At 42.4% G+C, this 25,477-nt stretch overlaps 1 protein-coding gene across 1 annotated transcript in view; it reads right to left on the bottom strand.

The window, feature by feature from the left end:
• Positions 1 to 675: 675 nt before the first annotated feature.
• The window catches only part of ELL (elongation factor for RNA polymerase II), a 55,290-nt gene continuing 30,488 nt past the window's right edge, over positions 676 to 25,477 (bottom strand). Inside the window, exons 3-12 of the mRNA XM_075037910.1 lie at positions 22,948 to 23,069; positions 22,487 to 22,650; positions 19,279 to 19,532; positions 16,041 to 16,165; positions 12,583 to 12,679; positions 8,994 to 9,489; positions 5,893 to 5,959; positions 3,727 to 3,898; positions 2,763 to 2,807; positions 676 to 1,725 (exon numbers count right to left, since the gene is read on the bottom strand). Coding sequence (XP_074894011.1) covers positions 1,621 to 1,725; positions 2,763 to 2,807; positions 3,727 to 3,898; positions 5,893 to 5,959; positions 8,994 to 9,489; positions 12,583 to 12,679; positions 16,041 to 16,165; positions 19,279 to 19,532; positions 22,487 to 22,650; positions 22,948 to 23,069 — 1,647 coding nt within the window. The 3' untranslated portion in view covers positions 676 to 1,620. The remainder of the gene's footprint in view (positions 1,726 to 2,762; positions 2,808 to 3,726; positions 3,899 to 5,892; positions 5,960 to 8,993; positions 9,490 to 12,582; positions 12,680 to 16,040; positions 16,166 to 19,278; positions 19,533 to 22,486; positions 22,651 to 22,947; positions 23,070 to 25,477) is intronic.

Genomic DNA, 25,477 nt, shown 5'->3' with positions numbered 1-25,477 from the left:
TTTTTTTTTTTTTTTTTTTTTAAATACAGCAGATGGACCCACTTTTCTTGGGGGGGGGGGGGGGGCGGAAAAAAATACTCCTTGTGTAAGAACTGTTTCCCTCCTTAACTCTGCCATTCCGCTCCTTCAAAGGGTGAAAGACTCTTCAGTGCAACCTCCAAGGGAAGGAGACGCCACAGGAAAGTAATCCTTTACTTTGAGATAAACGGAAGCGGGAAGAAGTCAAATCACACAGGCTGGCAGGATTAAAAGGGGAGAGGGGAGAGAAAGAAATAGCAGAGTTAAAGGACACCTTTGTGCTTTTTGGCGTGTTTCTCACACCCTGGCCATACTCTAAAAATGTTCCCTTCAAGTCCAAAAAAAAAAAAAAAGAAAAAAAAATCAAGAAGAAAGACTGCACCGAGAAGCTGGCTAGATAAAGCACAACAGTGGAAGTGACCCGCATGGGAAAATGCTACCTTACTTCTCTCACGCTTGGGCGCCTGTTCTGAGAATGATTTTCTGCTGCTGCTTCTTTGGAAATACACAAAAAACAGAAGAAAGCATCACATCCCCCGCCCCCCCACCCCTTCCTCTCTTATGGGTCAGTACAGGTAATAAAATAACTTCTCTGGGTAACTATCCGATAAGCTTTAGTAATACTGCAGTTATAAGACAGGAAAGGTTCTGAAACACTTGGCCTAAAAGGAAAAGGGAGGCACAGTTTTAGAAAAAGATGCTTTTCTTTTATACAAAAATAGACCATAGTCTCATTAGCAGTTAATAAAATTGGCTGCCTTGGTATAAAATTATAAAAGTCAAAGACAGACAGGTCTCAATCTTCCCAGCATTGGTACGTGAAGGTTAATGCAGGCAGACTGGACTGCACATGCTGGAGAGGCCACTGCAAAATGTTTACGCCTGCTGCTTCCAAATGCACAAGTGGATAAAAAGATTGGTGGGTTTTTTGTATATGGTTTTGTTTTTTTTTTTTTTTTACATGAAGGATCCACCTCTGCACTGCACAAGGCACTCAGTGCAGATCCCTGGGCTGATCCCCTCCTACTGACACAACCACCTCAAGAGAGCACACACCGGAGATGACAAAAGCAGGAACAAACAACGAGAGCTCTGGGTACTTGGTGTATTTAACGCGGTGCCATGTAGAGCAGACAGCTTGCATATGAACAGTCGCAGGTGCCAGAGAAGGAGGTAACCTAGCAGCATTCCAGTTCCTCACCATTTGAAGGACAATTTGTAACCCAGTGGACCTGGGCCAGGGGTAATTACACTTCATGCCAAACTTTAATCCATGAAAACTACTGATTCTTAACCTTTGGGAGCTTCGTTTGCTTTAGGCAAGTTTTCCCTTAAGTGTCAAACGCTGGCTTCAAATAAGCAGATTTTTTCATTTGTTACATTCCAACATTCAGAGAGGCTAAAATTCAAGAGGACCGTGCCGGGCACTGGGCTTGCGACCCAGCTCAGACACGGACATGACTGATTCGGCATCGTAAGTAATCCCCAAGTTCTTCAACCACGATGAATTAATGCTCATCTCTGAAAGGAATCTAGTTGTATAAAAGGGAACGTAACGTCCAGGTGAATTTTTTTGCCCTACCCAGTCCAGATTAGTGCCAGCTAAAACTGCTGTTGGTCATACTCTGCTATCAGTTTTTTAATATGAGCCAGTTTGTTGTGGAGGTATTCACAGCGGTTCTTCTCTTGGCTGTAATTGGGGTTAGTCTGTAAAGAAAAACGAAAATGCAGTGATGGAAGGCAATTCTTCAGAACTCAGCGACATCTATGCTGAACCCAGACAAGGCTATCAGACCTCAGAGCGTAAATACATGACCAAGGAATGAAGCTTTTCTAGCTGGAGGAGTAGATACCCATTTAAAATGGACCTACTCTGTTCAAAAAAGGCAAAGAACCAAATCCCTTTTCATGAATACCCAGCTCCAGGAACCTCAGCAGAGGGAAACGAGTGCACCTTGAGCAAGGCTTAGCCTAACGCAGAGCAGCTGGGCCACACACCTTAGCTTCCAGCAAGCATCACCTGCCCTTTGCCCCCATGGTAACACTGAATTGTGCAAGCCTGGGAGCTTTAAAACAAAGATGAACTTGCAACACATAGGGAAGCTCTTCAAAAAGCTCCTAAATCCCTCAGAGACAACAGGGCTCAGGGACATATTTGTAGCTTTAAAAAACAAACTACCCCTAAAGTATGGATGCCCCAGCCTGCCTTGGCATTGCTACCTCAACCAGCTAAATCATAAATCCCTCCAGTCAACAACTGCTGCTTTACATATACATGAAGAGATGTAAAGTATTCTGCGTGCCCCACACACCAAAAAGCCATGCTGAGTACGCAGTCCCCTGCGGGGCTCAAGTGATTTATACCAGAGACTACACTCAAATCGTACCCCATATCCCAGCAGACCCCAAGACCTGGAGGATCCTGTTATCACTCAGCCTGTGCATCTGAAATACAAACTGTTCTTTCCTTGATCGGATAAAGGCACCAATTTAACACATCTCATTCTTGAGCTAGCATGCCACTAACACAGCTGAATGTTCCCCAGGATCCAAGCAGCAGCCTCGACTCCCCCCAAACCCTTTCTGGTCCAGGAAGGGATCACTTTTTGCACAAGCTCAAGCTGAACAATGATCTGCTATGAAGCTTCAGAAACTCGTTTTTTCACTTGGCAAGTACCCATCTCTTTCAGACGCTAGGGGCACCACCCAAAAGCCTTTTTTGTGGCTGACTATTTTTTACTTACCTTTTTAATTTTCCGATATTCTTGTAAAATTTGATCATGGATGGTCTAAAAAAGGAAAAGATAGCTTATTATTTTCAAAAGAGCCAACAGTCCTGCAACCTACTGCAGCAGGTGAGCATTTACTGATGGCTCATGTACACGTTTCCTCCAAATACTGACCAAAATCTACTCCCTCCACAACTTCCCCTGTGAGATCTGATGGCTACGACCAGCCTCATGACTCCATGACTATACTGGTGCTGACACCAGAAACACTGGAAGGATCAGGCCCCATTCCCCAGCCATGAGAACTACCTGTAACAGGCACTTGGGTTGGCAGGATAATTGACATTTCCTCCACAGCTCAGACTAATTTTTCCCCAAGATATTAGAATAATTCAGTGAGGAATCACTGAATTTCTCAAAGAGAGGGGATAGATGTTTGAGGGAGGAAACAGTGCTTAGTACAATAGGTGCTCTGTAAAAATCCATTTATTATAGTCAATGAGACTTACTTTCTCAAGATAATGAATAGTTAAAGCTTTTAAAATCAGTCTGACAAGTCAAATAGTGCTACATTATTAAGATCAAAGATTCCAGAGAAACACATGACCCCGTACTAACTCCCCTTCCAGCCCCGATACGCTACCATATGTGCGAATATGAATTTTCTGGCTGGGATACACTAATAGCTTCCAGCAGCTTTTGGCTAAAGACGCCAATTGTCTCACTGAGGCCTTTCCTTGTCAACAAGTACCATGATGTGTGCTCCAGCTTGAAAACGAAAGAACACAGAGCTGTTTTAAGAACAGTCTACAAAGCTGTCAGCTGTGTGCACGTTCTGCATCCACCAGTTCTGGGCTCTGGGCAGTATGTTTTAGACACCAACCCATCCCAAACAGCCCCAAACACAAAGCAACTAAAATGAGTTGTAGTGTTGCCATTTGCAGAACTAGCTTTTCGAAAGATATATTTCTGTTGCTACCTTGTATTCTTCAGAGCCCTGCAAAAGCTGCTTCAGCTTGGCATCTAACTGCGTAAACCGTCGAGTTATCCTCTCTATCCGGGCATGCAAGTCTCTGTATTCATTGTATTCCGCATTGAAGTCATTTTTGTAACTCTGACGCTGCTCCGAAGAGGAAATGGCTGCGTATTTTCTGCAGGGAGAATAATGGAGTTAATTGGTTTAGTAAGCCTTCTCTCCAGACAGCACGAATACTGCAATGCCAAAACCAGGATGCTAAGTCTACCTGGTGACTGCATTTGAAAACAAATACAGACTCTTACAATTTGCATTATAGTAGCACGAAGGCAACTGTCAGGATTATTGCCTTGAACTCTGTGTAAAACAAGACAGTTTTTGCTCCCAAAATTTCCTATCTATGCCAGATAGGGTGGAACATGCAGGTACAGCAAAGCCTGGGAGCAGCTGAGGGTGTAGGAGGACATTGAGATAGTACTGCTACAGCTTTTCTAACTCCTGCTGTCCTGCAGAACATGGAGTTCTGCATCTGTGCCAGACCTTGGAACAGCAGGAATACGATGCTTCCAGTGTTAAGAGTCCTTAAAGGAACACAAAAAGCATTCAGCTATCGTTGCAAAATGCTCACAGTATGATTAAGTGGCAAGCGCACAAGAAACCTTGTTGAATACACTGACTATATTTCCACTACCTTCTGAAGATACCCAACGTGAACTGAACACAAGAGCTCATGTTTAACAGATGTGCCTTTGAGGCCCTTTGAAAGTTATTCAGCTCAACAAAAAGCCATTAAACCTGACATTTTACAGAAGGCCCAGCAGCCAGTCCTCTCTGACTGCAAAACTCATCTTTTCGTAGGTGATGACTCTAGTTTGCCACCTTACTCTGTCTGCAACAGTGCCAGTTCGGTGCATGAACACGTATAAGCTAACTTAGGTATCAAAAGAAGGGAAAACTTTCACTCTGTTAACCTAAACGCGCTCTAGCCTTCAAGAGCTGAGTCTTTGCTAGGGATCGCTATAAATAAGCAGCCACACAGGATACACTACTATGAGATAAAGTTGTCCTCACTGGTGTGAAACATATGTCTCTAATCAGAACAGCAGTGACAGCTCTTATAATTTAAGGAGCTGACCATCACAACAGTCAGATGGTACCAAAAGGTGAGATGACAGACCTTACAGGAGTCCATAAGCCTTACAGGATTTCATAAACCTTACAGGATTTCTTTGGAGATGGACTGAGGGACTGCAATATCCCTCTATAGAGGGATCAGCACATCTGTTGCAAGAAAAAAAACCCCCAGCCACCTGCATTCTTCTGCATGGTACTGGAAAAGCCAACTCGAAGCAGTGGTTTGTATGGTACATAGAGCCCAGCAAACCACAGCTTTGTAACCATACAAGAACCCTGTATATCCTCCAGTCAACTCCAGTGACTGCTCCCGCAGAGCCAAGAGCGGATGCCACCTCCTCCTCCTCCATCTCTTCCCTCTGATCACAGTACAGCCAAACCAGATCTGAGGGCATTAAAAACCCAGACTGAGATGTGCACAGGGAATATCACCCACAGCTACACTTCTTCGCTATCACAGAGCTTTGCTTATAACAGGTTTGGCTTTATGCACAGAGGTGTTTGTGCTTCAGCAGACAAGTGTATTGTTTAATTAACCTCAAGGGGATCTGATTAAAAAGAGGTGAAACAACTCACATCCTAACCCATGGGTTATAACCTCCCCATGAAGAATATTTCACTGGTTTATGTAAATGATCTTGGCTCTGAACAGGGAAAGAATTAGCTAACCTCTCAAAATCCTTTCTTGCCCTGTCTTCCATAACATTAAAGCAACCATTTCCTCCCAAAGCTTCCAACTGTAACACGGAGATGTTTAATCCTTTCAAACCCCTTCAAGGTACACAATGTTTCTTGAAGTACTTTAAGAATTGGTTTATAGGAAAATAACCTTGAACTCCACAAGGAGGTAAAGAACAGATCTTAGTTTAGTCTCAGGAACAATCTGCAAAGTTGGATTTACTCTTTCTTGTTTTTAAGCCCACCTTACAAGGTTATATTGAATAACAATAAAGTCGAACAAAACCCCCAGTACATTGTGATTTTTAGTTTGAAACATGATCCCAAAGTGATGAAGCAACTGATAAATATACTTACAATAAATAATCTGGCATTTCTGAAGTTGATGTTGGTACACTAGAATTATTGCATGTTCCATTTAAACCTGAAAAAATAAAAACTTGTTTATAGACATTCTTAAAACTTTAAAGCTCCATGCAATTCAACTTCAAATTCATAAACTTATCTGCAATATACAGTTTATCAAATTCTAAAGGATTTCTGTTCTGCTTTGAACTGACAAAGATAGAAGATCCACAATAAGGTGGTTGAAACTTCAAAGCTTCTCTGGTATTTGTCCGTCAGCAAAACTATAACAGTAGCCAATGCACTGAGTGGCAAAAAAACTTAATTTAATTGGTTTATAAACACTGCCTGCAGGGAGGGATAACACTGATATCACCACTGCTGAAGTGCAAAACACATTTATGAGTCCAGATGAGCAGAACAGAGAGATGAGCAAGGTGCACGTTCCTTTCTCCTGATTCTACACTATACAGACTCCTACTATTAATACTCCGGGTTCAGATTCCTGCTATTAATACTCCAGGCTCCTACAGGGTACAACAGAGAGGTTTATAAGGCATACAGCTTTTTTTTTTCTCACGTAGCCCTACTGCCCTGCAGACAAATCAAAGCGCTCTCTGCTCTATGAAGTTGAAGAAACACGAATCAAGCAAGGCTCAGCTAAGAATGTTTTGGAGTTTAAGCAAAGGGACCAAAGACTGCAGAAGGAACGGGATTCTGGATGTGAGCCTAAACCAGACCCCTTCCTCAACAGAAACCAAATGCTGCATTATTAGTTTGGAGGAAGAAAGCAGTTGGATACAGGTTTGAAAAGGAGTATTTCTCATAAACTGTGTACTATACTGAAAGCCCTAATCAGAAATCAACTGCATCCATGAGAAGGCAGCAAAACAAGAGGCAAGTGGAGAAGGCTGCAAAAGATTTAACTCATCCGCTTTGCTGAAGTGTATTTCTTCTTTCCTCTTCTTTCCAAGTCTGTTACTCAGAGCAAGCAGTACCTTGATTGCACAATTTCCCCAGACGCACAGGAAAGGTAAGTGTGATCCTCAAGACTCACCTGTCCCTACAGTCACCTACGCTACTTTACAGTTATTACCCCAGACGAACTGTAGGGAGCATGAAATGCCCAAGTAATAAACATAGGCACGTCAAAGCAATAACCGAATTGTATCTTTTTAAAAATTCATTTTTCCTGAATTTCCATGGAAAGGCTTTACTGAGCAGAATGGAAGAATGGCAGAAAAAACCAGTGTGATTATAAATACTCGAGTCTCAAATTCCTACTGCAGATGTCTGCAGACAATTCTGCTTTCATCCTTACCTGACACCAGCATGGAAGATGCAGAACATGGGTAAGGAAGATTGTGGAGAAGAAAAGGAGAAAAGAAAGTTTATTTTGCCGATGAGTGCCACCTACTGACTGCTGAAAGGACCCCAAAGGTCCCTCCACCACTTCTTGAACAAACCTCCCAGGAGAAACTCTGCTTCCCTGCAGCAGAGGGGGACTTAGACAAGGCTGCCAGCCATTTGCTGCAGACAAAAGGAGCAGGATTAGGCCCATGCTATCCACATGAAGCAAGGCACAGAAGGAAAAGATCCCAATTCAGATGCGAGCTGGCTGTATGAGATCCAAGCAGCCACTGACCACATCCTGTTTATGATTACTCCCAAGTCCAGCTCGGATTCGTTACCTCGCATACATCAGCAGTGCAGCAGGAACAAAACCCAACTCCTACTAATTAACAAAAAGCCAGTCATTAAACTGTTTTTAAAGCAAAGCAGAAAAGGTAGTAAAGGGTCAGCAACTACATGAAGAAAGAATTCAGAGTATTTTGGTATTTATAAGAAACACTGACAAAAATATACATCTAGAGAGAGAATGTGTGTGAATCTATCCACTACCATTCAAGACACAAGGTACAGGGGGAAGAAAAACAGTGTTTACAGAAAAAACTAGGATTGACACAAAAGTAGGATCAAAGTAGAAGTATCTAAAGAGTGTGGTTCTGCAGGACCACACAATGATCAGAACTATGGACTGCCATTAAAAATCACCGGTGAACAATCAAAATGTATTTTGTAGGTGCTACAAAGACTGCAGGGAAGGCAAGAGCTAATATCGTACTGACCCCAATGTCCTGTGAAGCTCTCCCTTTCCAGAAATTCAACAAATTAGTTTCTATTTCAAGTTACTGTCCTTTTTGAGTTAAAATTGGATGATTTTCATGCACCAAGCATGAAGAGGAACTTAAAAAGTAGTAACGGGGCAAAGGAAAACAAGATGGATGCAAAAAGAAATTTCACAACAGATCGCGACTACAATATTCCTAGGGGCTGCAGGGGAAGTCCCACTGCCCTGTGGAGTTGTAACAAAGCCTAATGAAATGGCAGAAAACATGAAAGCAGCAGGCAAGGAAATGGATTGGATTAGCCAACATATATTCTCTGCTCTAACTTCTAACAGTATGTAGAACTGACTTAGAAATATACTGGTTTGATGGAAAACATTTTCATTGCACCTCAACAAGTAACAGATTCACTGTTGTGTTAGTCCTCAAAGAAAGAAATTCAGAGTAATACTGGGATACAACAAGGAAGCTCTTTCAGCCTGAAAGAGCTGGTTGTATACAGCTTTAACAACATTTATCACGAGACTTATCTATCATTTCTTTTGTATCCAATATTAAAAGCTTTTGTGACTAACTTTTCATTACTGAGTTAAAAATCAATACAACAGTCATCACAATACCAAACACAAGCAGAAGAGCTGGAAGTAATCAAGCAGCACTGCTTTTTCCAACAGATCTTGATGTCTGCCTTTCATCCCCACATATTAATATGCCTTTTAATTTAACAAGGAGAAACATGACACGATCTGAGGCAGTTCCAAACAGCATGAAAGGTTAAACAGGAAAAACCTGATATCCTCTTTTGAGAGGAAGCGCATTTGTTGATTTGTAGGTAGGCACAGTGGTATTATTTCGTTAACCACACAGACTCTGCAAGTGGACACGCAACCTCTTTCCTCAGATTTAGAGCAGAAATCATACACAGCCGATACCAATATTATCTTAGCACAAGCTGTACACAAGGACCTCTCGGACCACACATACCTGTGACCTGTTCCTGGGGAACACTAACTAAGTCAGCATTTTTTATTACTTCACAGTCCTGCTTCTCCTCTTTGCATTTCTCTTCATTTTTCTTCTCCTTTCTCTCCTTTTCCTTGTCTTTGTGCTTTTTGGATTTTTTCTTGGTTTTTACATACGAGCTGCAATTGTGCTTGCTCGTTTGGGGACAGTCTGTTGACAAAGGATGAGTCAGTCTGTCAGCCGTCTCCGGGTTGTCACAGTCTCTGCCGTTGTGAGTCAGGTCATTGCTGACATCCGAAAGGGGATCATGAGGCCTCGGCAGCTCCAGCACCGGGAGGCTGGAGCTGGAGCTCACTGACTCCGGGACAGCCGGTGGCAGGACAGGGGCAGGAGCATCCTTCCCGTTGGAGGAATTCAGTTTCCCGTTGAAAGTGGGCTGAGTTCTGTGAGCCAAATGCGAGATCCTGGGCTTTTTGTTGGCCAGGGGATCGATAAACTCCAGAGGCTGGGATCGTTTCTGGGGAGGGAAGAAAAAAATAATAATAAAAAAAAAATCTAAGTCTTGAGGCCAGAATTTTGGATGCTGTTACCACTAGGTGGTGGTGCAATACTAGAGAACAAGGGAGTATCCCCAGAAAAAAGGGCTCTGCTATCAATGAGAGCTGCCAGCAAGTGTCCCCAGCTCAGAGGCTAGTCCTGGACACAGGCTCCAGGAACGCCGGGTCCTACAGAAGCTGATCCATCCCAAGCCATTTCCTGACAATCCCAACATCTACTCTGGAGCCCATAGCTTGGTGGGAGAGCTTATAGAAAAACCTGTCATCACATCAGCAATTACTGATCTCCTGCCCTATTCATACACAGGCCATGCAACCCAGCCTGCTCTCATCGCATCTTACTTCAAATCTAGCCCTTTAGAAGTAAAGCCCTGTCCTTCACCCTTCCCCTGCCCCAGCCACTTAAGAGAATGGAAATAACCATAGAAACATCTGTCCTTCTGCTTGTGGCATGACATTTAGAGCACCTCGAAGTCCCTGCAAAGGAAATATGGGCTCAGTTCTCTGGAGCAGGGAGGGATTCACAAGTTCTGCATTTACCCTCAATGATTTTACCAACTCTGTGGTCACCAACTTCACCCTTACAATACCACTCCTTCCTCTTCTCAAGAAAGAGGCATTTCCCGGAAGAGGTGAGAAAGTGTCAACTGTTAAGTTCTCAGAATTTAAGGCAAAAGAGGACATTTACAGCAGTTTTAAAAGCCACGTCACACAGGCCAACGTGACCTGAGTATCCCTTTTTTAAATAAGGAGCGTAGAGAGGGAAGTGGTTCCCAACTGTCCCCGTCAGCCCTACCTGCACAGTCACAGGCAGGGCTTGGAGAAGCTTTGTGTGCCCATACCTCCTAGTAAGCAGTTGTCTACAGACTGCAGGTTAGCCTCGGGAAGCTGCATCATGGAAGAACCCATCTGTCAGTCAGCAGAAAGAAGAGCTCAAAGCAGAGCCAGAACTACGGCTGTCAGGCTCAGTCCAGCCTGAGCCAGCCAAAATTACCTTGGACAGCCATCAGTGCAGTGGTGTGTGCCTGCCTGGCAGCACAGGGCTGCAGAAACTCTGAGGAAAGATTATTTAGTGCCCAAAGGAAAACAAGCGATAGTTCTAGTTATTTCTTTTGGATATTTTATTGTTTTCTTTATGTCTCAGGCAGGGCTGCGATGTGTTTGCAAATGGAAATTTTGTTCCGTCACCGAAGTGCAGCTGGATGCACGGCTGCTTTGTCAGGGAGCCACCAGCTCACTCCTTTCCTCCCCCAGCCATTATTTCTCTTTGTTAACTCCATGGGTCTCAAGGACACTGCTCAGTGGCAGGAATCCTTTCCACCTGTCAAGGTAATTACGAAGAGGAGATGCTCATACTGCCACAGAGCTCAAGGGGCAAGGGCAGCACGTCGAACCAGCTTTGCAACATCACTGACTGCCTTCCCAGCAGAACACAAGCAGTGTCCATCTCCCAAAAGGAGGGGCCATTCGCTTTGACTGCAGGTCTCAGAGCAGGCAACAGATCTAAGAACGGCCATCTTTTATTATCCTTTCTCTAAAGCCAACAAATACCAGCTTCACCAACTTTACCTCTTTGGTTATGAGGTGGTATATGCATGCCGTACCTGCTCTGCCATGTTTCCTTAGAGTTACCAGACAAATAATTTTCTTCACCTTCATTCCAACAACCGAACTTTCCCAAAATATTCTGCGTTCCGGACTACCAAATCCCAGTCCTCTGCTGGGATTGCAACCATTAGCAGGCATCCCTTCTCTAAATAGAAATTACAGCTATAGAGTATCAAAAAAATGACTGCTTACAATAAAAAGCTGTCTGTGGTTTGCTCTCTGACACAAGCCATGTTAAAAGCACTGCTGGAAACATTTATATTCCATGTTCGCTTGCCCTTGTTTCACTAGCCTTTTCTAGGTCTAAAGCAATCAACCACCCAAAGTTTCGATTTGGTCATCTCAAGAGACCAGAAACATCCCCTACAGACTTTTGCGTCTTTCAAGATATGTACAGCCAAAAGCGAGATGATTTTTCAACCTACATTTTTTCAGAATCAGGTCAAGAAAAACACAAGACCAGCCTCTTAACTTAGAAAGACACAATGCTGTTATCTCGAACGAAGGGGATCATTCTTTATTCACCAGGAACATGCCCACAGCAGAGCAGGAGAGGATTTGGAATTAGCTACCTGGCAAACAAGTTGCACAGTTCTTGTTCTCAATAGAGAATTGCCTCCCTCTCACTGCCAGAAAGCACATAATTTCTTTACCTGCTAATATTCTTTGCCACTAATCCTCAGTGCGTCTGTCCAGACAAGTAGGCATTACACATTCCATTGGCAGGAGGAGAATAAATACTCAACTTGTCTGGGCTGACCCACAGCAGAGAAGGGAAGCCGTCATTTCACAATGCTAGCGAGAAACGCCTGTGCTAAGAGATACTGAGAAGAGTGGGGACAGACTCTGCTTAACACGCAAGCAAACGCAGCTCCTTTGCAGTTTGTTATCATGGAAAAACAGTCAAAACGTACTTTTCACAGCTCCATGCGCTGGCATCTCAACAAAGCAAAGAGCAGACCAACCTGCCCCTGACTGTCACGGCAATTAGGTTGCAAAAGGTCAAGGTTTTTAATAACTCAACCTTGCTTGGGAGCTACTTATTACTGCTTCGTTCCAGTCAATTATTAGTAATGAGTAAAACACAAGCTCATTCTCCCAGGAACTCCAAGAGGGATGTAGGCACTGTGAAAAAAATTCAGCCCTTAAAACTAAACCTAAGACACACTGTCAGAGATCCTCCCCACAGGCCGTCACTGAACCACATCCAGAGGAGAAACAGATGCTGAGGAAACCCAGAATTAGACTGTAACTTAATAAAATAGAAAAAAACCCAACAACCTATTGACCTACCAGCCTCCAGCAGCAGGTGATTACAGTGTGCAGACAGGCTGAACAGCTCAGCCTGGACCTATGTCCAGCAACCAACTCCCTCAAGAGCAGATGGAGCCAATTGCTGGCTCTGTGCTAACCAGACCCAACACCCTTGGAGAGGGATTACCTACCTGAGGAGGAGAGCTGGAGTTCACATTGTCTTTTGGTGGACTCAGGGAAGGCGCTTCTCCTTGAAAACCACCACTGTTCTGTGGCTGACAGAGTTTCCTGAAAAACAGAATTTAGGGCTGTTCAAATCCCATGCTTGACAAGCCAACAGATGGCATTTCGAATCTTCCTGCAAAGAGCCTTTTTGTGGGCTCAAATTTTGACTGCTTGAAGATGCCATGAAAGTAGCTCGTTCAGGCACTTAACAGTTTCGATTTCATTCAAAATCTAGGAAGAAGAAACTACTACAGGAAAATACCACCCAACAACATACAGTAATTGCTTATCTCTTTCCTGCCTTCCCATGATTTTTGTAATTCTCCAAGAATAGGGGTAACACCTTGGACTGACACTGCCGGTGTTGTGGCAGGGAGGGAGGAGGCAGGCTGAGCTATCAGACACACGAGAGGATTCCCTACGGAACACGGAACTTACTTTCTGACAGTTTTACCTCTTTTCTCTGGAACTGGTGACCTAAGCTTTACAACAAATGAATTACAACCTTAGAAAAATAATCCACATATAGATTAGTAAAAACTGGCATTGAACTTTAAAGTGTATAGGTATATATAGTCTTGCTACTGATTGAAATACAGTTTAATAAGCAAGACATTATTTAAACTGATTTCTGCCGAGTTTGCCTCGCCCAGTTACAATCAGCTTCACAAGACAATTCAGAAAGGAAGCACACTGAAAAGGGGCTGAAACTCAAGTTCAGACATTGAGGAATAAGTTCTCCCACTCATTAGCACCATTAAAACAACATTCTATGGAACAGCAGTCCTCTTTCAGAAGCAAGCCCCTCTGGGTCCAGGAAAAGCAGGATTGTAACAGGAACTGTTACTGTATTATTGGTCCACTAGGATTTACATTTAGGGCTTCATAATAATACTTTTAAGTTGCATCATGCAAAATAGCGCTACTTGGGTCTGTATTTGTGGTATGCAACAAACAATAGAAACCTCTTGTAGCAGAAAAGTACAATGCAAGTCATTCTAATCACGTAAGTGCATTAATTCACATTCACGCTGGGTATCTCCATTCCCCACTGCCCAAGGGGCTCTCTAGATCTCGGAGTAAAGTTTCACAGTGCACCAGCTTTGCCCTACTCTTCTGACACCAGCCAGATTGCCCGTATATTAATCACCCAGGAAAAACTACTGTTGCATCAAGCTGCAGCTGTCAAGCTGAAAAAAAAATTCAGGGTTAAAGGTTTTAATAAACTAGCTCTGCAGTCATTTTGTCACCAGCTGTACAGCCTAAATAGCCAACGTCTAAATTCTCCCACAAGATGCTATAATCAGCTTTAAAGCGCACACATATTTTTCAAACATTGGGAAGATTATTTCAGAGATAGAGCCCACAACTTTTACAGGATTTTCTTTTAACCTGAGCTTGAACCTTCAGTTGTATTGCAGCGACATTTAGACGCCTGCAGTTTCACCGCCATTCTGGCTTCAGTTGCTGCTTTGTTTAATTTTATTTAGAACAATCTCAACAGCCACGGATCAACTCAAGAAAAGTACTCAGACTGTGAAAACAGGAAGGGGAACGGTGATATTCCATAAACACCACAGTGAAAGTGGCTTTTTGGATGCCGTTTGACTAGACTGAGCAACCTTGTCACATGTCCTGACATGTTAATTATGGATTTAAAAAAATGAATGAAAGAAATAATTAACTTTCAATTCAGCAGCTCTTGTAACAGCAGAGAAACATTTCACTACAACAGTAAAAGGATGGAAAACACAAACAACATGAGGAAAAATGAGCTAGTCTAACATGAGAACTGTTAGATATAGTTTTAATATTTGCAGATGTGCTAATTATTGCAGCCATTGAACCACTGAGTGCCAACCAGACCTGAAAACCTAGAGGACATTTAACAATTGGCTGGATCTAAGCAACCACGCAGACTACCACAGCCAGCTACGTAAAGTCCTACGTCTGGTGCTGGTGCCCTTTTTGTGAATGTTTTTCTACTGTCTTCAACCCTACATGTTTTTTCCATTTTGTAGCCTCATTACCTGCATTGGCTGAGCGGGTCTTTGTTTGTACAGTTGAATACATCCTTTCCAAGGTCTATTTTTAGACCTTCACATAACTGAATGCCACAATTCTAGAAAAAGCAGTAAACATTGCTTTCTACAGGGAGAAATTAACTTTTTTGAAAGCCATAAAGATTGCATGGCAGTTGTATTTTTCCTTTTAGTTATAATTCAACATCAAGGCCATTTAAATGAGTTTGATTTTTCTTTAGCATGCCACAGCACTTCAAGTGCAAGTTTCTGTTGGTTTAACAAAGTCTCATCTCCAAGCCAACTGTGCTTTCAAATCATGGAAACTGTTCAAACAGAGCACGCTCTACTTAATCTTAACCAAGAGTGCAATAAAATAAGTCTCAAAAACAAGTCAAGTAAAATCTCGATCTGCATTACAAAATCTGTACCAAGTCAGTACAAACACACTGAAAACCCAGAGAAGGAAATATAAACACTCCCAAGCAGAATTCTCCTTTAGAAACCTGGGAGATATGTTCTCTTTCCCTGCTGCCTGCCAGCCAAAAGCTTCCAAGCTTAGAGGCTTCACCTAAGGAAAAATATCTGTAGAGGAAAAAAATCTTTAGCAACCAATGAGACAAAGCTATCATCTCAACTAACTCTCTTAAGGAAGGAACATGAGAGCAGGTATGGGCAGCAGGACAACCAGCACATATTTCAGGGGACTTATCTCTACAGAACTGCCTCGTGCTTTCATGCAACCCTTACTTCAATCAAATCTTAATCTTGCAGGGCGACTGTGGTACTAACAGAATTTGCAATACAAGAAAAACACAGTAAGCAAACATCCAAATAGCACTACAGAAATTAAGCAGCAAAGTCTCCAAAGCAAACAGCTCAAGAGGAATAGGGACATCCACAGGAACAGAGCACAAAAGTGGCTGAGCAAGACAGCTACAGCATGCGGCTACATGGTAACATCTCTCTCCTTGCCTTCAACAAACACAGCAGTCTGCACAGGAAACCACGTACAAGAAGATATGGAAAAAGGAAAGGAGAATTTCAATGGAGAGTTGAGCTGGACATATTTGCCTTAATCCATTCATCTCCCAGGATTTTAAACCACCATTAACTTTTAACTGTAACAGCTTTTGTTGTGCATCCAGGTTTTTCCCCTAGCTTTTAGTATAATGATTTAAAGGCAACCTAGGATGATCTGAAAAGTGCATCCACTTTGATATTCAAATTTAGTCAACTTCTGTTTACCATCCAGGCAGCTATAGATTTACCTCATGTTAAAATAAGTCAAACACTCAACTTACCATAGTTCTACTGACTTTGGTTACCCCGATTTATAGCAACTGACCTGGCCCAGTATTTTCAAGCTCCAGATGATATTACAGAGAACATGGAATAATTACCGAACAAGTATCCTCTTCAGCAACTGCTGATCTCCTTCAGAGTAGCCAGGCCAGTCCTTCTGCACTTCTTTGTATACACAATCTTTCAGTGTGAAGGTGCTGTCCTTGGCACTCAAATTTGCCACCTGAAACAAAAGTAATTTGCAAAAAACCTGTTAGGTTTTAATTTTCTCACTTGTTCTAACAAAAGAGATCTAAGATGTAGGCAAAATCTCAGCAGACTTAGCAGCAGTTAATAGTGTCAGAGAACAAGGAGAGACTTTATACTTCCTTTATTTAGATTATTTAATCAAACTGTGCCTTTCCTTTTGCCTTGTAATTGCAATAGTTTATTATGAGTTTCCAAAGCATATCCAGTTTACTGGGAAATAAGTCATACCTAAACAGATTATTCAGCTTGAATAGTCTGGAACAGTATAACATCAATGTATGGAAATACCTGGAAATAAAGCCTAATGGGAACAGGCAGTTCACTTATCACACCTGTCCAATAGCTAAAATGGTGCGGTTTATTAGCTGATAGAGGAACTCTTGAGGCGATAGCTTAGTTAACAATTGCCAGAAGATAATTTCTCACTAACAAGCCAGTAAAATAGGCAACAGAAAGCTACTTTCTCAAGCAGCAGCAAAGCAAATGCCTTGCAGATATAACGCATTCAGGGAGCTTGCAGATTACACTGTGCAGTTCAGTGCATTAGGATCATCTGCTGGTTTTCATGAAGGAGAACCTTTTTGAGGACTACTTCAGGGCAAGAACAAAACCTGTGATTACCAGCTTATAACACAGGGTTTTACAATGAAGCATCACACCTAAATCACGTGCTGCAGTTAGCTCAGTGCACTTGCATGAGCAGCTTTCTGACATTTTTTTCCAATTCTATCGTGTGTAGTTTCCTCACAAAACTCTGCATGGTGCCTACACGGATAGGAAACACTGCTGGAACCAGCAGAATTGTATTAGAATGGAAACAACTTGTTAAGAGTTATCCCACTTTAATCAGTCTTTCCACAGCTTGACTGAAAATTTAACTTCTTGCTGCTGGTTACACGTCTGAAAAATACAATGTTAGCACAAACAAAAAAAACCCAATTAAGCTTTCACAGATACAATCTTTGTGAACCCTTCTTAGGTGATTGTAGAGCACTGCAAGTTTAGAGAGAAAACAAAGCCTTAAATTTGTTTTCATAAAAGGGATACGGAGGCAGAGGTGCCAAATGCTATGCCCACAGCCAGGCTGATCAACTGGCAAAGCCAGCAACCGTGCCCCAAATTCACTGGTTTAGCTGCTCCGTTTGACAACTGTATTACACTTGAAACTGGGAGAAGCTTTTATTCAGTCGGTGGAGATATTGTGCATCAGTTTAAGGATTAGTGTTCTCCATTGCTCGCTCCATTCAGAAGATGGTTGTGCTTATGAATTTCTATTATCCACACAGCAGTAAGATAGCCTCAAAAAAGCAAGTAAAAGAGTGGAAAGTCTTGAATTAACTGACATTGCTGTTAATTCTTGTGGTTTTGCTTTAGGGAGGCTGTGACCTAGTATTAAAAATCAATGAATTCAAAAGCAAAAAGCTGCAGAACTGACACAGCAAAGCTCTCCTGATAAGCGAAAAATAAAAAGCACAGTTATCAGTTTACATGACGAACACTTTGTTTTTCCTTTCGGTTTTGTCAGCTTTCCAAAATCCTTAGCCAAAATACAAGAAGAATTTGAGCTGTGTTTTACTTTTAGATATCCCAGTAAACATGCCCAAGACAAAAGCAAAGCCGGGTTCTCTTTCAAAACCTCTCCATGAATCCCTCCAGTTACTGCTTCTTTCTACAGCGGGAGACGCTGCTCAGCAAGGCTTGTAGCCCAGGCAGAAGAACAACTTGGATTTTCTCTGCACAGAGGCTGAGAGCTGCCACCTCCTTGTTTTGCTGGTGTGGGACTCTGTAGGCTCCACCCCAGGCCTCCCAAAAATAGGAATCTTGCAAAACGAGGCAAAAAGGCCAGCAGGAACACAGAGTCCTATGAGAGATGCAAGAGTACAATGAAACCCACACCTAGACGTATTTAGACATGTAGCCTTAATGCAGCCTGTAATTTTTAGCTTATCTGTGTCTGCCTGTGGATGGGAGCCCTGGTAGCGCTGAAAGGAGATTTAAGTTTACAAGCAATATAATTTACAGCCAAATCAGCATTTAGTCCAATCAGGCTGACACTGCCAAACACACCACTTGCCTGCTAGGGGTTTGAGAGAGCATCAATAACAGGTGATTATCAGAAACAGTATTTCTAGTATTAAATCTATTTACAGCATTCAAAAGGGCGCTCAAAAGAATTCTAGCATTGCTGCAAAATTAAGGGCTACAGGATTAAAATCTAGGGAAGGTACAAGTTGTGCCAGCAATAACTCCATTTTCAATATGACCTGCCCTGTGCCCTTGGGCAAACTAACTCCTCATTGGCTCATTCTTTTCAGCTATGGAAAGGAGTAAAAAAAAAAAGCAACCAAAACAAAAAACCACCCAAACAAAAAAACCAAACACCCCCCCCCAATCCAATACTGAAGAGGGCAGCTGCAGCATTTAAATAAACATCCATGATGTGTTCTGCACTGAGAGAGCAATAGAGCAATAAAGGTATTTACTGCAATTCCTAAAATGGCACCTTCAACATGACTCAAAGTGTTAAGAACTGATTCAGCTTGGAGACAGCTTTCACACTTGACATACAAGTAATATGCTTTGCAAGAAGCTGCATGATCTTCACACCTAACCAGTTGCACTTCTAAGCAGGAAAGGCATGGGTCTGAACAATACAAAGACGACATAAAGCTTCCTGGAGAGGGATGTATTTTTTTCCTTCACACAGGAAACATCACATGTATCAATACAGAATGTGTTCCTTTATGTCCACATTAATAAAAATACATAGATTTATAGCTTATAACAAAGTTCTAGATCCTGTTAGATAATTCTCCCCACGACCAAAAGTGTTCCTCTTAAGAGACTGATCTGGTGAACTGAAATCATACAGCTTAGTGGCACACACCTAAACCAAGGCATATACACGAGAGGCTTTCACTATGTCTAGCAAAATAGTAATGTGAATTGTGAACTTCTGTTGGACATGGCCTTTAGAGAAACACTCAGCTGCAGCTTTGAGATACACAGGTTACATTCAGACTAATACAGAAGTTCTGAGAAGACATTTCCCTTTACCTAAATTGTTGCCTTCATCAGAGTACAAACCTGTTGCAGAAGGTTGTCCAGCAAATCCTTGTCCTGCTGAGAAAGTCCATCCTTCTGCAATCTGAGAATAAGTTCAGGTTTCTTATAAGGCTTTAGTGCCAGTAAGTGCACAACCCTATCTTTGAAGGGTCTCTGAGAAATCGCACTATTGCCTCTCTTTATTGCACTGGCAAGGTTGACTGGCGTTGGGCGCTTCCTGGAGGGAACAGCATCGGAAGCTCCTGGTGCAGGTTTACGCACCTGAACCTTTTTGCCTAAAATGAGACGAGAATAGTGAACTGCAGCAGTCACCTTGCAAAGGCCAGTGGTCTGTCAACACGTATATGGAATTCATTACGCCATCTGAAGTGCCAGAAGATGACAATGAAGGACAAACACAACCAGCACACCCCATCGGTTCCGATATGCCGCCGGAACGAGTATCCCATGAGTTTTATGATTCATGACAAGCTTGTAACAAGCAAACAGCATTGCCAAGCTCTGCAAACCTGAGTATTACTGGCCACAAGCTTACATAAAGCGCTCTTTGTTTGCCAGCTTTTCATTTATCCCAAATGCATGTATCCCCACGGTTAATCTAACCATTTTTTCCCTCCCTATGAGAAGAAAATTCTGCATTATTATGTAGAAGAGTCGAAATATGGAGTGGAAAGACCAGAACTAGTCAACGAGTGGCTCCCTGCTGCTGATCTCAGCAAAAATGCTACTCCAGCAGATGTTTCTGCTTTTAGAACAATAGAAACTTTATGGGGCTGGGTCTACCTCCCTTCCCCCTGCCAAACACAACCACATGAATGGGGTCTAACACTGATACATTAGCCTATTCATTAGTGTGCTGTCTATTCTAATAGAATAACCCCTGCTACACTGTAATAATAACTGGTTCACCCTCCAATTACATTTACATATACGTGAGAACATAAAGCTGTCTCAAAAGTTCATCTCAAGCCCTCAGAGGCAGCTTCCTCAACTCTGTCCCAAATGTGGTTCTTGGTTTCTGACAGCATTGTACAAGAATTCATTTTTCCCATTCCTATTGAAAAACAGCTTTAACTAGAACCCTCACACAAGTCCCGCATCACTTACTAAAGCACAAATCAAAGAATTTTATTATTTTGAATACAGAAACAGGTCACAAAGGCAGGTTCCTGCCACCAAAGGCAAAACCAGCAAATTGAAAAAGAAAATTTGTTGGTTCCAAGGTCTAAAACATGGAGACGCAATCAATAATCACTTTGGTTCAAGAAAGTGACCTTCACTAGGACAAACAACATCCAGCATTTACTGCAAGAATTTTGGAGGTTTATTTCAGCATGGCAATTCTCCACTGCTAGGAAGCAATGTTTTCAACTGAGTCATCTGAAGATACTGGTGATTGTCTGCTGTGTTTATTTTACTGAAATGTAGATTGCATAACTGAGTCCCCATTTCCTGGCTTTTTATTACGCACCACACTGATGCAAGTAAGTACGACCCATCGTCGGCAGGGCTAAGTTAAGATGAGAGAGAGAAAAACAACAATTCACATGTTAAACATCCCAAAATTCAGAGGTCAACTGGACTTCATTTCCAGAAATGGGACAAGAGAAGATTTGTCAGCTTTCTAGAACTCCCTTAACTCTTGCCAGGACATGAACAGCAAAAACACATTGGGACATTTCCACTTAAGGCTGGAGCCAAAACACGCAATGATAGGAAAAGAAAAAACTAAGTTAGGCCAGAACACGAAGTCTTAAAATATTTATACATGTGCATATATATAGATGTATACATGCACACATATACTTAGTGTATATATAAGAACACACATCCCCCTCCAAACGTATCAGCTATCTATTTACATATATATTTGTTCAAGTGTTAGTTCACATCTATACTGTTCTGTTGATCTCCAATTTCAACATTTCATATAAATTCTTCCACATCTGAGCTGCCTGGAATAACTCCACTGACGTTTTAAGTGCTGAGCTCCGTGTTCTCATGGAAATGTGAGAGCCAGCCTTCTCCCTCCAGACTAGCCTGCGAGTGAATCAGCTGATGGTGCTGGCACACCAAACATGTGCGTATCCCACAAGAGGACTGTCCTTGCCCAGGCTCTTCCTTCTTGGACCAGTGCTTTCCTCCCATCTTAAAACACTGACATCTTACATATGCAGCATGCACTCCACTCCACTGCTTTTTACACGGTTGTACCTCCATTTCAGAGCAGTAAACGTTTCAGCAAGAGTATTTTTAAATCAAAAGTTTTGCTCTATCTTTCTGGGAAGCAATTTGCTGAGAATCTGCTCCCTCACAAGCCTAACAACTTCATCCACTTACAGTAATGTTCTCAAATATAAGCTAAACAAAATAATCTTCTAGTCTACAGGAAATCAATACATTTCCTTCCTGATTACTATCTTACTTCTCAGCTTTGAGCACTTGGCTGATAAAACAATGAGTCAGGGTCAGTTCTACGTTTTGCAACTCACCAGTCTCATCACAGACATCCTCTGAGAAGAGGCTGGCTACAGATCATGTGTGCTGCAGAAAAAACAGCTGGCTCAAAAAAAAAAATCCCCAAAACTCTGCTTTCTGGTTAATATTTGTGCCCTGAGTTTGTGACCAGAGTGAGGTTAAGCAAGGACCTGAGCCCAAAGCTAGGTCTGTGCAGGCTCCTTCTGGAGCCTACTGATACTTGCCACAGTTTTATTTCCTCCCCTAAGATTCTCCTTTCATTGTCACAATAAGATGGTTTGTTTAAGGCTGCAGTCAGCAGCACTGCTTTAGTCTCTTTGTTTATTAACACAAGGGCACTGCTATCTGCATCCTAGATGTTGCATGTTATGGTCTCAAGTGCAGGCACGCACCAGATGTGTGACAACAGCAGTGGTACATTTTAGCTGACTTTGCTAGGAGCACAGACACTTCTGATGGATCAGCAGTATGCTCTCAGCATCGCCGCGTGACAAATATGAAACAATGCCAGAGTGATGTGACTGCACACAGGCAATCCTCAGAGGCCACACAAACACCACCACACATGTTCTAGGGTGAAGATGGAAGCCATGAAGAAGTCACAATACAACGGAGAGTAGCACCCTAATAAATCAGACACCCATAAGGAACTACCAGGTACTTGTTAAAGACTTTCATGGTCGAGCAAACAAATGTCAGCATTTGGCTTCAGAAGCTAGTTAAGATACCCCCAAATCAAGCTGCTGCTTACCTACGTATCTCCCCCCAGGTTTAATGACTATAGCGCTCCGGCTGCGAGTCTCCTCCTCTGCCTGTGCCATGCTTTGCCTTGCCTTCTGGTAGGACTCATCAGTAGCACACACGGTGATTTTATCCTGTATGCTTCCAAGGCAATCCAAATGGATATTGCCATTGCTGCAAAAGAAATGCAACGGAAAAGATACTTCCAACACTGCAAAGGGGCACACCTCTGTCACTGGTGAATAACTGAGGTTACATTATCTAAATAATAGGAGGGAACAGAAAGAAGCTGAGAGGTAAACAGATTCTTCTGTGAATGCCTCCTTACCCAAATATACACATGCAAACAGATTAGAAAGACTCTAAGAAGAAAGAACACATATTAAGTTTTGTTCTGGGTTGATAGTGAAAAAAATTCCACAGAAGATAGATAAAAAAAAAGGCTAGATCTTCTTTTGCTGTACCACTCACCTAGATACATACTGCTGGATACAGTCAAAACTCCCTTGGGGGCTGTCCTTGCCAATATTTGAAAGATAAAATGTGAAAGTCCGCACTTCCGTAGGTCGATCAGGCCTTGGAATTGCGATGTGCTGTTTGGAAGGAGAAAGATATTGGTCACTTGGGCAGCCCACACTAACACAAAATTTTATTTTTCAGCAGTCACTATGCTTTTAGCCATTTTGCAACCCACTACAAGTAAAGCATATAGATTACTGCATAGGAGACTACGAAGAGCAAGAAGCTACAAGAAGGATTCAAGTTAGCAAAACTATATGCACTGAAAAGATAAGGTAACAGAGGTAGACAGATGTAAAGAACAGCTAAATAGACAGCTATGTCTGTAAAACAGAACAGACATCTGAGCTGGCGGCTTGCTGCCTTTCAAAGCAGAGCCCACAATAATCTTGTTCTAGGAATCTGACCCAATTCTATTGATTCAGGCTCAAAACAGACTTGCTACCACTGTTTATATTCAATTTAAAGCATTTGAGACTTGTTTCTTTAGAATTAGTGATCCAGCACTAAACATAGTACAAGCCAGGTCACTAGGTAGCATGCTTATTCTTTTTTAAGAGATTATAATTCCATAACGAGATTTCATGGCTCACAGTAGAGTGTGACGCTGCTGCTAAATTAAATATTTAATCAAGCATTAAGTGTGCTCTGCAGACAACTCTGCAGCGATCTGCACTGTTTTTCTCCCCCCCAGCCATTCATTTTTCAAAAGGGAAACTGTTTCCCCTCTGCGTTCAAGATCCAACATAAATCTCAGCATCTGAGCTCTACTATCACATCAATATTTGATAATTAAGATGGCTTCCAGAAAATGAGACAGAAGGAACATCAGCTTCAAGCTATTTTAGGCTACACTCCACCACACAGATTTATATTTACCCAGATTGCCACATATATGCACAAAATATATACGCCTAGCAAACCAACTCATGGCATCCACATATGACTGTACTCCAGAAAAGATTACTGCTGGTACAGAAGGGTTTCTAGGTGGTTTCCCTTTGACCTCAGACATCTACAGCAGCCTGTAAACCCACTGCATCTGTGCCACTTTGCTAAACCACAGGGATGTTCTCAGAAGCAGTAAGAAACGCTTGTGTGACCTGCACCAAGCTGAGCCAGTGCAGCATTTTCCATTTACTCTCCGTAAAGACCAGCTATCCTCCAGCCAGCCCTCAAAACAGACTTCCCTTCTTTCAAAACGGCAAGCCAAGAAACCCAGACTTGAGCCATGTTTTATACAGAAGGACAAGTTATCCCCCGCACAGTCCCAGGATCTGCATCTAAAAATACTCGGAGCAGATTTGGTGGCGATCCGGGCGCTGACGGGCAGCGCTGACCCTCTGGCAACAGCAGCTGAGCCCTGTTATCTCCCCTGCCAAACGTGCGCCGCAGCCTTGAGCCCTTAATCTGTCCCGGCACCCTCTGCCCCCACCCATCCAGAACAAATAAAATTCTCTTCTGCTTTACAAGCGAGCTGAGAATATGCACAAAGTCAAAGTTATGTAAACAGTAGATTGTGAGTACTTCACAGTTGGCACCATTCACCCGCTAGTTAATTTGCTGGGAACGGGGCAAGAAGGTAAACGCAACGAGTCTGTTCAGCTTCTAGTGCCATTCGTTGCAGGAGTGAGTTGTGCTACACGCAACGGGTTTGTAAAATAAAACCCAGAGGATGTAACCAAATCATATATTCACACACTAAAATAACTTGCTTCTAGCTCCTCATTTACCGTTGTAAAAAACAGCTGCTCTGAGAGTCCCGACTTTGGCATTTTTGTAGTTTCTGCAGCTTCTTCAAAGGACGTAAAATGAGACAGGAGCGAGAGCCACTTTAGCCTTAATGTTGCTTGTTCCAGTACTGAAAAGTGTAGTGTATGCAAACTGGCCGTTATCTAGGAATTATTTTTAGCTGAAACAGAAGGTTTCTCAAGCCACCAAATCAGCATGGTAACTGCTTTGAGGGAGCCCTAATTCTGGTGCTGAGTATTACACCAGTAACCATAGACACTTAAAAATAGCTCAGTACAGATGTGACTTCTGTTTTTTTCTTTCAAGTAATATTCATCTGTGTACAGCTCACTCTGAGTAGCAATTTCACCTTCCTCTATTAATACCAACGCAAGTTCATCCCAAGGAACAGGGGAAAACGTCATATTTTCCAATCACGTAAAGTTAAGACATGCTGTTCCTACAGTCATGTTTAAGAAAGCTGCAGGAACATACATGTATTTGGCACCTGAAGGTTGTCTTTTTTTTTCCCCTTGGTTCAGTTCTTTCCCTACTCCCCCATCTCTGCTCCCCTTGCCCGGTAAGCACCTGCAAATTTGACCCAACCTAAACTCTAATTCTGTACATGCTCTTACTGAAATAGAAGCATCTTCAGCCTTTCTTGTACAGTTATGCACACCAACTACCACCATTTGTACCACTTTGGTACTCAAGCTCTTAAATTCTAATTTACATGGACACTGAAACAAGC

Source organism: Buteo buteo, chromosome 10, assembly GCF_964188355.1.
Source record: "Buteo buteo chromosome 10, bButBut1.hap1.1, whole genome shotgun sequence".
Taxonomy (NCBI): domain Eukaryota; kingdom Metazoa; phylum Chordata; class Aves; order Accipitriformes; family Accipitridae; genus Buteo; species Buteo buteo.
Note: the sequence above shows the minus strand (reverse complement) of the source record. Positions and strands in the feature narration are given on the sequence as shown.